Source organism: Ziziphus jujuba, chromosome 4 (genome assembly GCF_031755915.1).
Source record: "Ziziphus jujuba cultivar Dongzao chromosome 4, ASM3175591v1".
Lineage (NCBI taxonomy): Eukaryota > Viridiplantae > Streptophyta > Magnoliopsida > Rosales > Rhamnaceae > Ziziphus > Ziziphus jujuba.
The window spans coordinates 30,804,609-30,819,741 of record NC_083382.1 but is presented as its reverse complement, the minus strand read 5'-3'; the positions used below and the strand labels follow the sequence as shown (position 1 = coordinate 30,819,741).

The 15,133-nt window shown below is 35.8% G+C and overlaps 1 protein-coding gene across 2 annotated transcripts; it reads right to left on the bottom strand.

Annotated features, from left to right (window-relative positions):
- Positions 1-3,875: 3,875 nt before the first annotated feature.
- Positions 3,876-9,835, bottom strand: LOC107415347 (ABC transporter B family member 15). Of its 2 annotated transcripts, XM_025072471.3 has the most exons (7): positions 9,411-9,835; positions 9,228-9,282; positions 8,921-9,099; positions 8,339-8,796; positions 7,695-8,235; positions 5,834-6,736; positions 3,876-5,435 (listed from the first exon to the last, which is right to left on the bottom strand). In XM_025072471.3, the coding sequence occupies exons 1-7, from the start codon at positions 9,816-9,818 to the stop codon at positions 4,041-4,043; spliced, it is 3,939 nt and encodes a 1,312-aa protein (XP_024928239.2). In that variant the 5' UTR covers positions 9,819-9,835; the 3' UTR covers positions 3,876-4,040. The 2 variants fall into 2 exon arrangements, with proteins under 2 accessions (XP_024928239.2, XP_048327888.2); XM_048471931.2 differs by lacking the exon at positions 9,228-9,282 and having other exon boundaries at positions 9,411-9,833.
- Between the last annotated feature and the right edge of the window lie 5,298 nt (positions 9,836-15,133).

Here is a 15,133-nt window from a genome sequence, read left to right as displayed (position 1 = left end):
GCCTCTCAAGTACCTTAGAATCCACTTGACAGCTTGCCAGTGTTGTTTGCCAGGATTAGCCATATACCGGCTCACAACACTAACAGCATGTGCAATGTCAGGACGGGTACACACCATAGCATACATCAAACTACCAACAGCACTAGAATAAGGAACATGTGACATATACTCAATATCTCTATCCGACTGTGGTGACATATCAGCAGACAATCTAAAATGAGTAGCTAATGGAGTACTTACAGGTTTAGCGTTCTTCATTCCAAAACGCTCCAGAACTTTCTCAACAAAAGATCTTTGAGTCAAGAAAAGTTTACCTGCAGATCTATCTCTCTCAATCTCCATACCAAGAATCTTCTTTGCCGCTCCCAAATCTTTCATCTCAAATTCACCACTCAATTCTGCTTTCAATCTGTTGATATCGGATTTCTTCTTGGCCACTATCAGCATATCATCAACATAAAGCAACAAATAGATAAATGAGCCATCTTCTAACTTCCTAAAATACACACAGCTATCATATTGGCTTCTAGAATAGCCATGGCTAAACATAAACCCATCAAACCGCTTGTACCACTGACGAGGGGATTGCTTCAAACCATACAAGGACCTTTTCAACAAACACACATGATCCTCTTTTCCTTCAATCTCGAAACCTTCGGGTTGCTGCATATAAATTGTCTCCTCAAGCTCACCATGCAAGAAAGCGGTCTTCACATCTAGTTGCTCCAACTCTAAATCATGCATAGCAACTAGCGCTAACAAAGCACGAATAGAAGTATGTTTAACGACAGGGGAAAATATATCATTAAAATCAACTCCCTGTACCTGCGAATACCCATTCGCTACTAAACGTGCTTTGTACCTCGAATTTTCAACACCAGGGATGCCTTCTTTCTTTTTGTAGACCCACTTGCATCCCACAATCTTCTTACCCTCTGGAGGTAATGCTAACTCCCAAGTGTGGTTCTTATGAAGCGACTCCACCTCTTCCTGCATAGCAATTAACCACTTTGCAGAATCCTCACATGAAATGGCTTCATAATAGTTGCGAGGATCACTGGGACTCTCGATCTCCTGTGCTGCAACACAAGCAAAAGTGACATAGTCAGCTAAACTAGAGGGCTTCTTGATCTCCCTGCGAGGTCCATCCTTGGCAATCGAATGCTCCTGCACCTCCTCAATTCTCTCTTCTTCCACATGAGTGGGTGTCTCAAATGGGCCTGAAATTGAACCATTCTGTGAAGTACTTACTTCCTCCACCCTAAACTCCACCTGCTTTGGCACACTGTCTGAAACAACGGGCTCCCTTTTTGGATGCAGCATTGCCATCTCATCAAACACAACATCCCTGCTAATCACAACCTTAGATGACTTTGGATCAGGAAGCCAAACTCTATATCCTTTTACACCCTGCGGGTAACCAAGAAATATGCCCTTCTTCGATCTAGGCTCAAGCTTACCATCATTAACATGAACATAGGCAGGGCATCCAAATACCTTCAAATCTAGATAATTAGCAGGTTTTCCAGACCATACCTCTTCAGGAGTCTTGCAATCGATTGCTGCTGATGGAGAACGATTCACCAAGTAGCAAGCTGTAGCAGCTGCTTCTGCCCAAAAGTCCTGTGCTAACCCAGAATTCGACAGCATGCATCGGACTTTCTCCATAAGAGTTCTGTTCATCCGCTCAGCCACACCATTTTGCTGCGGAGTTCCTCTAACTGTGAGATGTCTAACGATCCCTTCGTTTCTACAAAACTCATTGAAAACACCATCACAGAACTCCAATCCATTATCTGTACGAAGGCGCTTCACCCTTCTTTCTGTCTGCTTCTCTACCAAAGCTTTCCATTGCTTGAAGATAGCAAATATGTCATTCTTGTGCTTCAAAAAATATACCCAGACCTTCCTGGAGAAATCATCAATGAAGGTCAACATATATCTGCCACCACCCTTAGAAGCAGTACGTGCGGGTCCCCAAAGATCTGAATGAATGTAGTCTAGAGTACCTTTGGTTTTGTGAATTCCAGTACTGAAGCTAACTCTCTTCTGCTTCCCAAACACACAATGTTCACAAAACTCCAACTTCGAGATACTCCGATCACCAAGCAAACTCCGTTTGCTCAACATCGCCAAACCTTTCTCACTCATATGGCCCAATCTCATATGCCACAAACGAGTAACATCCGAATCTGACATGGACACTGAAACAGCAGCCAACCCCATTACCACAGAACCCTGTAGCCTGTATAATGTACCAACCAGGCTAGCTTTCATCACCACCAAAGCACCCTTCAGAACCCTCAAAACTCCACCTCCACCAGCAAAAGAACAACCAGACTTGTCCAAAGCAGATAAAGAAATTAAATTTTTAGACATATCTGGAACGTGACGTACCTCAGATAGTGTTCTGATAATTCCATCATGCATCTTCACCCTTACAGTTCCAATGCCGATGACACAGCAAGGATGATCATCTCCCATCAGCACAACACCTTTATCCACCGGAACATAAGAAGAGAACCAATCCCTATGGAGACAGATGTGAAACGAACAGGCTGAATCCAAAATCCATCTCTGCTTGCCCGAACTATCCTCAGTCACTGAATAAACATCTCTATCTTCAATTTCCTCATGTGCGACACTGGCTTCGGCATGTTCCTTACTCTTTTCATTATTTTTATTCTGAAGCTTACGACATTCAGTTTTGATGTGCCCCTTTTTCTTACAGTAGTGACAAATAAGGTTTCTGAACCTTGACTTCGATCTTGGTCGACTACCACCATTGTTATTTTGATCTCTAGATGATGTTCTACCTCTAACAATCAAACCCTCTCCTCCGGAACTCCCAAAATTATTGTTATCCGAACTGCTGGTCAACTCCTTATCAAACAACTCCTTAGAATATAAGGAAGCTTTCACGTCCTCCAATTTTAGGGTTTTATTACTGTAAATCAAAGTCTCCCTAAAATTTTTATACGATGGAGGTAAGGAACGCAGTAGCATTAGGGCCTGATCTTCATCATCATATTTAATGTCCATGTTCGCCAGATCCAACAAAATAGTAGAAAAATCATCTATGTGTGTTTTAATAGATGTACCTTCAACCATAGAAAGGGTGTATAGACGGTGCTTCGCAATCAGTTTCGTTGTGAGATTCTTTGTGATGTACAAAGATTCCAACTTGTCCCATAAGTCCTTTGTTGTCTTCTGATCAAGGACCTCCCTCAAAACTTCATTGGACAAGCATAGCTGAATGGTGGATAGGGCACGCTCATCAACCTCGGCTTTCTTTTCGGCATCCCACGAAGACGGCATCTGCTCCTTGCCAACCAACGCCTTGTGTAAACCGTTCTGTGTCAAAATCGCCTTCATCTTGACTTGCCACATGGAGAAACTCATGTTGCGCTCAAATTTCTCAATGTCGAACTTTGTTGCCATGATCGAAAGACAAAGAAAAAAAAAAAAATTCCCAAATAGATCGACGCGGCTCTGATACCACTTGTTACGGAATTGGGAGAAAAACAAATGGCAACAGAAACAAAGAAATCGAAGAACAAACACACAATTAACGTGGAAACCCTTGACGGGAAAAACCACGGGCAGGGAGAAGCAAATCCAATATCGAAAGATTTGTACAAGGTGAACCAAATTTCGAGGCCTATCGGCCCGAGACCTCCGCTTCCACCACAGAGCCCCAAATTTTTCTCCAAAATTTAGTTTCACCAAATGGGTCGCACCGCGAGCTTTTCGGGTCGGGTCAACAAGAATTCGGGTCACAAACTCTAACAAATGTTTATATATTTTCATACCATGAACGTATATAAATATAATAATTTTTAAAAAGACCGTTCATTTAAACGTTACACCATAAATGATCATAGACACTTTAAATATATAAATATATATTTGTAAAATAAAACTTAAAAAAAAAAACTCCTCTCTACTTCCCCGTCGACTTTGACGAAGAGAGAGTAATTAAAAAACAGGGTGAAAGAAAAAAGATCGAGCTATAGGGAAACAAACATTCATGAACAACTTTAGTTGATTGTGCGTGTTGTGCTGGTGATCGAAGGTGTTCTTTGGAGGCTAACCAACGAATAATAAGCACCTTTAGGCCCTTTAGCCAGCAGAGACGAGTGGGTTCCTTTCTCAATCACTTTCCCTTTATCCAAAACCGCAATTTGGTCACAGTTTTTTATGGTGCTCAATCTATGTGCCACAACAACACTGGTCCTCCCAACCATAACTCTCTCCAATGCATCTTGTACCACCTTCTCCGATTGACTATCAAGCGCGCTCGTGGCCTCGTCCAATAGCAACACTGCTGGGTTTTTCAGTATAGCACGGGCTATTGCTATTCGTTGTTTTTGACCACCAGAAAGCTGAACTCCTTTGTCCCCACACCACGTCTCATACCCATCCTTTAGTGCCGCTATAAAATCATGAGCATTGGCTGCTTTTGATGCCTCTATGATCTCCGTTTCGCTGATCTTGTCCGATGCTCCATATGTGATATTTTCTCTAATAGTGCCAGCAAATAATGTTGGCTCTTGGCTAACAAGCGCAATGTGTTTTCTCAATGATCTAAGATGATAGGACTTCACATCTCGACCGTCGATTTTTACCACCCCTTTGAATGGGTCATAGAATCTCTCAATCAATCCAATGATAGTTGATTTGCCGGACCCACTTTGTCCCACCAATGCTGTGGATTTCCCTTTTTCGATTTTGATTGAGAATCCTTGGAAGATCATCACGTCGGGTCTAGAAGGATATGCAAAATATATGTCTCGGAGTTCCACATGACCAGAAATTTTTTCTGGTTGGTAACCTTCTGGGTCTTCGGGTTCAATTCTTGTGTACCGGTCCAAAACTGTAAAAACGGATCCAATAGCAGCCGACCCTTTGGCGAGATCCGTTGTCATACTCCCAGCATCTGCAATGACACGGCCCGTGCTTACCAAAACCATGAAGGTCTCAAAGAGTGCTTTCGCTGCAATGTAGCCTTCTGAGATTAGTTTACCACCATACCAGAAATCAAAAGCCCAAGTCAAAGTCATGAGGCTTTGCGAAGAGCCAAGCCCAATACCAGCAAACCACGACTGACGGATACTCTCTCTGCGTGGACCTTCTTGGGCCTTTTCAAGCATTTTGAGAATTCGGTCTTGTGAGGAGAAAGCAGTGATGGTTCGGAGATTGGATACTGCTTCAGCAGCAAGCTTGCTACTCTCTTCTTGTGATTTAATGGCTTTACTGGACATGCTTCTTAGAAGGACACGTCTGGTGTAGAAGCAAAGTATGATGAGTGGCTGGACTGCCATCATTACAAGAGCAAGTCTCCATGCTACCACCAAACCCAATGTGCATGCTATAATTACAGCTGAGATTGTTTGTATTATAAGAGCCATCCGATCACCTACTAAGGATCTTACCTGCAAAAGATCAAATCTATTGGATTAGACTGAATTATTTTATATTTGATTTGATATGCCGACATTTATATATTTTAATGTGTAATAATTGGTACAAAAATATTTTACTTGACAATTTCGACATGATATGTTGTCTTAACAGCTTTCTATTACAAGGTATTCTAGCTATATATATCAGAAGGCTATCAAGCAACGTATTCCACATCCCACAGTAAAATACTTCTATATATAATAATATATTTTAATTTGCTTATCTACTAAGGATCCTATCTGCATAAATACAAGTGCATTGAACTATTTTAAATGATGTGAACATTTATATATTTTAACATCTAATGATTGCTTTACTAATTGACAGAATCATATATATAATAATAATGATATTTTAATTAGCTTACCACATTGGCATCTTTTGCTAGTCTAGAGCAAATAGCACCACTAGAATTCTCATCCTGGTCAAACCAGCCAACTTCAAAAGTCAATATCTTGGAAAGCATCCTCTCTCTGATCCTCTTGGTCAAATACTCACCCATGTAAGCAAAGTTATAATGCTGGCCAATATTCACAAGCAACGAGAAAACAGCCAATGCAAGAAAACACAGAGCGTAAGTCCTAGTCTTGGCTTTAATCTCATCATGGTCCGGCAAGAAATACACCGAGATCATCGACCCCATTGCGAAGGCATACAGAGGTTGAACCGCACCGAAAAGTGCGGCACTCAAACACCCAAGCATCGCTTGCTTCCACTCCGGCAGGTTCAGAGCCAACAATCTCCTAAACGACGGCACCGGGAGTGCTCTGGTATCTTCTCTGCTGTCTTCCCCGGCAACCGAATTCCGACTCATCGCGAAAGAGCTGGCGGAACTCGACCGGCTTACCAAGGAGAGCCGGCGGCTGCTTGTGTTGTTGGAGTCGGTGGTGTTGGATATCGAAGCCGGTCCGTAACTAGCTTCTTCTAGGCAGTTCTGTTTCTCTGTCTGCTGTAGACGAACAAGCGAGGTGTACAAGCCGTCTTGGCGTTCGATCAAGTCGTCGTGCGAGCCGGTCTCCATGACTTGACCATTCTGAACGACGATGATCACGTCGGCGTTTCGGATGGTGGATAGGCGGTGGGCTATGATTATGGTGGTCCGGCCCACGGCCGCTTTGTCAAGAGCTTCTTGGACTACTCGTTCTGATTCCGAGTCCAATGCGCTGGTGGCCTCGTCCAGTAGTAGAATCTTGGGTTTCTTTATTATTGCTCTTGCAATTGCTATTCTCTGTTTTTGTCCTCCTGACATTTGAACTCCTCTCTCACCAACCTACAGGTCATGTTCATGTTTAATATACATATATATATATATATATATATATGTAATTCTGTAACTGGGGAGTTTCAAAGTCTCATTCTAGAGAAGGTGTTTGAAATATTCAGCAGAAGAAAAGTTGGAAATTGTCATGTAGTTGTTTTTTGTTGTTCTTTGTTCTTTTTTTTTTTTTTTTTTTTAAGCTGATATATCATGTAGTTATTTTGAAATGTCGTAACAATTTTGTATACATTGTTTTAAAGATACGCTTGGTAGGGGTACATTGTAACAGCAGAGTGACAAGCATCTTAATTTTGTAACATTTTGCTTTTAGTGTGGCAAATTATTTTAACAATTTTGGTGAGAAAGTGGGTTTGAAACTTTGAACTCCTATGCATGAAAGTAAAGTGAATAAATTAAGGAAGTAAAACAAAAAAGTTCCAATTATATATAATTATGGAAGGGGATATCATCATGTAAAGTGAACTGAAATTAAGCCAAGTTTCTTGGTTTATGATGTCATCTTTTTAGTGGACTATAATGGATTCAAATTCTGTAGCATCTATGGCTTATTCAGTTCCATTTTACTTTTGCCAATTTTTTTAACTATAGGAACAGTGATCACACTAAATTATTTAAAGAAAGGGACAGATATAAAAATAAAAATAAATCGTGTATTCAATGTTGTGTTTGACTGCAAATGGTGGTTGCCATGGCAGTGCACCGAATTTGTTCCATAAAGAAAGTTCCTTAGCATCTTTGGAAAAAGGAGAGACGCAACCTTTGTTTGTGGCGGACCAAATCATTATTTCAGAATTCAAGATAAAAAAAGTACAGTTAAAATTTGCACAGAATCTTTCAGAACCCATGTTTTTTTATGCTAATTAAATGAAAAGCGATAAATGTACAATGGATTTATTTATTAAAAAAGAGAGAGAGAGAGAGAGAGAGAGAGAGAGAGAGCGAGACTAACCTGGGTGTCATACCCCTGAGGCAACTGACAAATGAAATTATGAGCATTGGAAGCTTTGGCAGCCTCAATAACCTCTTCAATATCAGCATCTTCTTTGCCAAACAGTATGTTTTCCTTAATGCTTGTGGCAAACAGAGCAGGCTCCTGGCTCACCAAACCCATTTGTGACCTCAGCCATTTGAGCTGTAGCTTATCTATGGCGATCCCATCGAGAAGTATTTCACCTCCAAGTGGATCATAAAACCTCTGCAACAGTGATATCACTGTTGATTTCCCTGATCCACTTCCTCCCACTAAAGCCACAGTCCTTCCTGCTGGAATCCGAGCACTAAAATCGTTGAATATCATGCTTTCTGGTCTTGATGGGTATGCGAATTCTACATGCTTGAATTCTACTTCCCCATTAACATTCTCCAGAATTTCGCCTTCCTTGTTTTCTGAATCTATCTTCGGCACTCGTTTAATCACTTCCATTATTCGTTCCCCTGCTGAAAATGCTTCCGAGAAGTATTTCAAGTTGGATAAACCTGCACCTAATGCTCTGTTCAAAGACACAGAATAATATATTTTTGCTAAATCATTTATTATGTTATTATAAAAAAAAAAAAGGGAATTAAAAAATTAAAATTGAAATTGATCCTTACAAGCCACCCACGGCTATGGCAGCACCAACAGCGAAGACTGTTCCTCCCTGAGCCCCATGATACATGACCATTCTGCTACCATAATAACACATGAATGACCATATAGCAAACACAACCCCATTGCTTCCAATGGCCAACCCTTTAGCCAAACCCTGTCTCAATCCCAGCTTCACCGATCCATGTAGAGCAGCAGTGAACTCTGCAATGGTTTTCTTCTCTCCTACAAAGGCATAGACTGTTCTTACAGAGGAAATTGCCTGCTCTGCTATATGACCAGCAGTGTTATATTCGTCCCTGATCTTCCTTGCTAGTCCCATTAAAGTGCTTCCGTAAATTAAGCCTGGAATTACCAGCAGCACCACAAAAGGAAATCCAACAATTGCTAATCTCCAAAACATTACAAACGCTGTCACATAGCTCCCAACGAACATAAACGAATTCATCAGAAAGTTTGGGAGCTGTGGAGGATATATTTAATTTCAGAGAAAAAAAAAAAAAAGCATGTTAATTAGAATCTATTAGATATGATAATATTGTTGAAGAGAGAAAAAAATAAAATAGGATTTTTGTTGTTTGGGAAACCTTTTCACTAATAACATCTTGAATAACGAGACTATCATTAGAGACGCTTGTGATAACTTCAGAAGTGCTTGTCACATGCAAATCAAAGTATCCAACTTCTTGGCGCAGTACTGCTTTCAAATATCTGGCTCTCATTCTCGCTGCTTGTCTCTCACCTGTTCTTGTCCAACAATATCCCTCTATAAATTCAGAAAAAAAACAAAAGCAAAACAAAATTAGCAATTCTTTTATTAATCTAATTAATTTGCTGAAAAACCAATTAATCAACAGAACCACTGCGTTCTGTCACCAAACCAAGGAAGCCTACCAAGGAAACAGGCTACCCATGTCCCACAAGCCAAGTACAACAGAACCACTGCGTTCTGTCACCAAACCAAAACAAAAACCATCAGCTTTTTTTGTCCGTGTGCTCTCTATTCGAGCTCGCATATTGATTTATTACACACATATATATACACAGAGAGAGAGAGAGAGAGAGAGAGAGAGCTACCATGTTGATTCTTTGCAATAAACTGGCTTCCATTGAAGTAGTTGTTCCGCCAATGTTGTTCATCAAGTGGCTAGTGATTAACAACACCAAAGGTGTAGAAAAACCATCTCCAACAGATCCGATGAACCCCAGAAACATCAAGCATATATCCACACCATCTGCATGCATGAATATGGAGCGTAATGACCCAACTTTCTTCTTCCTCACAGTACCATCATTATTTGTCTTTCCCATTTTTTTTTTTTTTTTCCAACACTTTCTGAGTAACCAAACACTAGTAAGTAAGGATATTTTCCGAGTGTAAAAGACAAGTGGTAAATTATATCTATCTGTTGCCCTTTTAGCTTTGCTTCCAAACAAGAAGGGCCCAGAGGTTGAGTGGTGAAAAAATGGAGCAAATACTGGCATAGGTTGTAGGTGTATATATATAGGTGCGGACCTGAGGGTGCTAAAGAAGCTGAAGTGCAGGGATTGTTGATAGGATGTGGACAGGCTTATTATAATAAAATTAGGAGTTAGATGAAAATGAACATGTGCTGTGAGGGAGACGATTACGGTTGACTTTTTATACCTCTATCTGATTCTGATAGCATCATTAATGACGATAGACGGTTCACTGGAACCCACCTTTTGGGTTTTTGAACCGCTGGGCCCGCACATCGCTTTTTCTTTTGTGAATGGGGCCACACATCGCTTCCTCATAAGTTAGTAGTTTGATCAAATTTTCGTTGAAAAAGCAAAAAAAGAAAATTTCAATTACAACTAATTAATTATTAAATTGTTTTAAAAAAAATATTAGAAATTCCATAAAAAAAAAAGGTTGACTCGTGGGTTTCTTAAAATTTGGGAACTTGGGCCTAATACTTAGGTTAGGTCTGGGCTATAAATCGATGTAGAACAGTTTTCAACAAGGGGGGGAAAAAAAAAAAAAAAAAAAAAAGTAGAACATTTTTTGTTTTTTTTTGTTTTTTGACTTTGTACATGGTACGTGTCGATAAGCAAATGAATAATGTTATAATTACCAAAAACAAGAATAAATAATATTATAGAGTATAAATAATTAATTCAATATAGAAAAATAATAATAAAAATATTATTAAATTTTTTTTATTTATCTCAATAAACCAAGTTGATGACTTTATTCTTGTTTTGCAAATAATATCATAGCCTTTTCGATTTAATACTTGATTTCATATCCAGATTAACATTTTCTTATCTGGCATATCAAGATTGTAAAATATTTTTATAATTTTTTTCTAATGAATAACTTTTGATTTGCTCTATTGCCAAAAAAAAACAAAAAAACAAAAAAACAAAAAAACAAAAAAACTTTCTTTTAAGTTATTGCAGTAAATAAATAAAATAAGCCTTTGATTAAGCTAGAAAGAGGAGCTCCTATAGGGAGAGTCCATATAGCAATAACCACTGATGATAATCCCTATTTCTTGTTTAATCAACTTGATCCTTAAATCTCTTCCCTTCCCCACTATATTAAAATAAAAAAAGCTCACCAGAGAAAGCCACGTTAACTTATACTTGTAAAACTACTTATAAACTAAACTGGTAGTCATTGGCTTGAAATATAGGGTAGGAGAAAATTATTGTAAATAATAAAAAAAATTATTTAGAAAATAAATTATCAGTAATGGTAATATATCAAAACTTTATCAAATAGTTTACTTAGATAATGTGACAAATATGGCATGTCATAATTTTATTAGTTAACATATATATATATATATATTTATAATATAATTATGATGAATGAATCTTTAAAAATAAAAGTAATTAAATATTTAAACTAATAAAATAATAGTATATTATTTTACCACATCATCTAATACGTTATGTGAGCTTTTTTTCTGTAGATATTATTAATATATTATAAATATCAATTAGGTTTGAAGATTTAGCTTTAGAGGAAAAAGTTACAGCGTGGCTTTTTAAGAAAAGTAAATAAAAAAAACCAACAAACCTAATGTTTACTCCAACGCATCGTATTGTCAACAAACTTTTTTTTTTTTTTTTTTGAAAGACAATAAACTGTTAAGACTTAAGAGTCACATACTTCTTTTACCAAATTTGAAAATTATATAAAATAACATCGTAGATTTTTACATCCTTTTAATGGTTTATCCCACATTAAATGCCTATGGAACTCAAGGGGTAGTGGATTTTTTTATTATAAAAAAAAAAAAAAAACTTCAAGTTTTAATCAATGCTAGGAAAAAATTATTGTATGCAACAGTTATTCCATATCAATATATATAATATGATATTAAAATTCATTTATATTTTATTATATGTTTCCATCTAGTCAAAAATTACACATGTAAAAATATCATTTTTTTTTTTATATTTTTTATCACGTAATAGAAGATGATTAGATCTTAATATCATAATATGTCGTGCGAAGGAGCAACAAATAATTTGGTCTCGAATCCTAAATAAGATTAAAAATTTGACTTTTCATATCTTATTCACATTTTCACTGTTATCAGTTAAAAGTTTTGCTTCTTATCATTTTATTCACATCTTCACTATGATAACATTAATTATTTATAAAGGATTCAACAAAACACGTCCGAAAGTTTACATGTTACTTTCAGATATTATATTTTATTTTTACTTTTTTCAATAATTTTGTTTATTTGTATATGTATTTTGCTGCGAATGATTTTTGTTTATATTTGTACACTGATTTGAAGATAACAAATTCCTCGTGGTACTGCAATCAGGAACTAAAAAATCAATAATTTCTAACGCAATAATTATTTATATCCAAATATATACAAATCTCCAGTAGTTAACTAATTAAACAACCAGTCTACCCTAATTTTGTCCAGTCAAATAACGTAACAAGAACCACACGACATTGATCGCCAGAAATTATTTTAAAAAAAAAAAAAAAAAAAACTGTTTTTCTATTGTGTCGGCTTCTATTTTATTTTTTCGTTCCTTTCCTGTTCTATTTCCTTCCCTGTTCCCATTAATTTCTGTTTGAATATTCATCTAACCGATGTTAAGATTAATTACAATTTATTAATCAACTATAACAACATATCCACGTACATTTTGCAAAATGTTACTCTCCCTATCTGGTTGGAAAACTCATAAATTTATCATTTTGTTTAATTAGATTCAAATTAATTCAATTGATAAGGTATTTAATGTTAAAAAATAATAAATTTAAAATACAATAAATAAAAAAATTTATTATAAATAATTAAAAAAAGTCTATTTTATTTTCAATAAGTTATAATTTTTCATCACAAAATTAACCGATTTAATAGCAATAAACATTTATTGGCGTTCGATAAATATTAAAATCAAAACGAGTAAGATTTATCAAAAAGATGTGTCAAATCCCTTTTTATTTTATTTTTTTTCAGTTTTGGGATACGATGGACAGTGTGGCGGTATTCACGCGGACGCACATGGGCGAGCATTACTCCCTATACTGTTTGTGAAGCCAAACATAAGATTTAGTGTTTAGTACTGCACAGAGAACGCATATAAAGTCTTTATATCTAAAATAAAAAAAGATGTCAATTCCTATGTCTGTTGTGATCAGATATGGAAATTTTATTTCAATCGCATTCATATTATTATAATAATATTATGCTGACACTGTTACTACAGGTCCTCCAAAAAAATAAAAATAATTTAATTAAATAGACTAATTAATTTGATGTTTCAGTCTTTATCAATCCCAAAAAATCGTCTATATCAGACACGTGTTTGATGCAGGATATAGTGTAGGTAATCGATGGGGTGGTTTTTATCTTGGAATTTAGGATGATGTATTCTCTTACTTCATGTCTATGTAGTCCATTATTTAACCCAGCATTAATTTATGTTTTATAATTATAATATTCATGATAATTGAAAATTAAGTTCTTGCTTCGTTTATTTCATATCCCTAGTTCCTTCTTCGCTGTCTTCTGTATTTATACCTTGCCTTCACGTTTCTTAAATTACTGTTCCTATAATCACACGTTTGTAATGGAATTTTATAGTAGAAAACTTATTCACCAAAAGAAAAGAATTTTATAGTAGAAATTTTAAAGTTGGAAAGCGTAGTACATGCGTTGGGAATTGTTCTATTCCAAAATAATATTCGGATAGTTCTATTGGAACAATCCAAATAGCAATAATCATGTATAAAAATTCTAAAGTTTTACTTTAAAGCATATGATAACATTCTCCTCTCTAATTTATCCCAAAAAATATATATATATATATATATATAGTCGGGTAGAAAAGGTAATTTATTCAGCCATTAATGTTAACACTAAGTGGACCATTTATAACCAAATAGGGCTACAATAAGTTTATATCAAATTACAGAAAAGTTTATGCAAAAAATAATAATAACAAATAAATAAATAAATTCCCTTTTCTAATTTTCCTATGTTTTGTTAATGAACTGTACTTTCCTCAGTAGTAGTGTACTAGCTAGACAAGTAGCAGTGGAAAACATTGAATGTATACGATCACTAATACTGCTCCTTAAACGTTACCAATATTTTTGGAATTGTTCGGATTTGCTGATAGAAATATGATCAAATCGACCACACTTCCAAAACATTCAAACACAGAAGGAATGAGATAGTGACACGTAAGAGATACTCAGAGAAAAAGAAGTGGTAAATTTGATCTTGTTGCTACGAAAACGAAAGCAGTGGGGCGGAGATAAATTTGATTCTCATGTAGTGGGTGTGTTTTTGTAGCTCTGGATTGACTGAGGTAGAGGTAGAGAGAAATTCAAGGAATTATAGTTGTATGACGTACTTTACATATATACCAAAAAAACCAAAAGTTAGGATATACACATTACAATTTCATATCCATCATCATACCAGCGACTACCTGCTAATACGCTTTTGCTAGCTGCTTGCTAGTGCAAATTTAAAAAAAAGAAAAAAATAAATAAAAATCTGTGACTGAGAAAAACGGTGATTCTGCTAGGAGTGACGGCCTCCAAAAACGATGGCTGCGAGAGGCTTACTCTTAAGCCAACCCTGTTTATCTTGACAAAAGACTTCTTGACTATACATATAATATATACAAAATTGATGTTTTAGAACTATCTCTCTCACTCTCAATTCATCCTTACAAACAATGTACGGTAATATGGTCGTTAATAAATATAATTCACATATGTCTTCATAGTAAATTAATTAATTATGTTTACCTTTTCATATTATATTTTTAATTTTAAAAAATAAAAAAATTTAAAAGTTTAACATATGTTGATAAATGACTAAGCCAATGTAGTGAATCCAAAGAAATAAAAAAATTAAAAAATGAGCTAATATGGTCTCATTTTTATTAGAAAATAGTTCTCATGCATATATTAATTTTCGATGAGATTAATACAATAGTATTATACTAAATATCTATGAAATCAATTTTTAAAATTTAACTTAGCATAATATTATCAGTTTTGAATCAATGCGTTATATGGGAACAATCCGTTTTCGACAGTAACTTATATTTATAAATTTATACGACATATGTATTTTTTTTGTTAGAGAAACCTCGCCATGATCATATTTTTATCCCCAAAAAAAATTAAAAATAAATAAATAAATAAAGTTAGCTACTTGACTAGCTCCAATTATTTTTTATTTCCAGATATTAAGTCGAAGTTATTATAAAGTTTTGGTTTACATACAGTTGTAAAGACTTTATCTGAAAACCCAAATACCAAATATATA

What these genes read in the sequence shown, in the direction of transcription:
- LOC107415347 (XM_025072471.3), bottom strand. Translation starts at nt 9,818, where the DNA reads ATGCCAGTATTTGCTCCATTTTTTCACCACTCAACCTCTGGGCCCTTC. An exon ending in TATTGCAAAGAATCAACATG is followed by an intron (nt 9,283 to 9,410) that starts GTAGCTCTCTCT and finishes GTTTGGTGACAG; the next exon opens with AACGCAGTGGTTCTGTTGTA. An exon ending in ATGGGTAGCCTGTTTCCTTG is followed by an intron (nt 9,100 to 9,227) that starts GTAGGCTTCCTT and finishes CTGAATTTATAG; the next exon opens with AGGGATATTGTTGGACAAGA.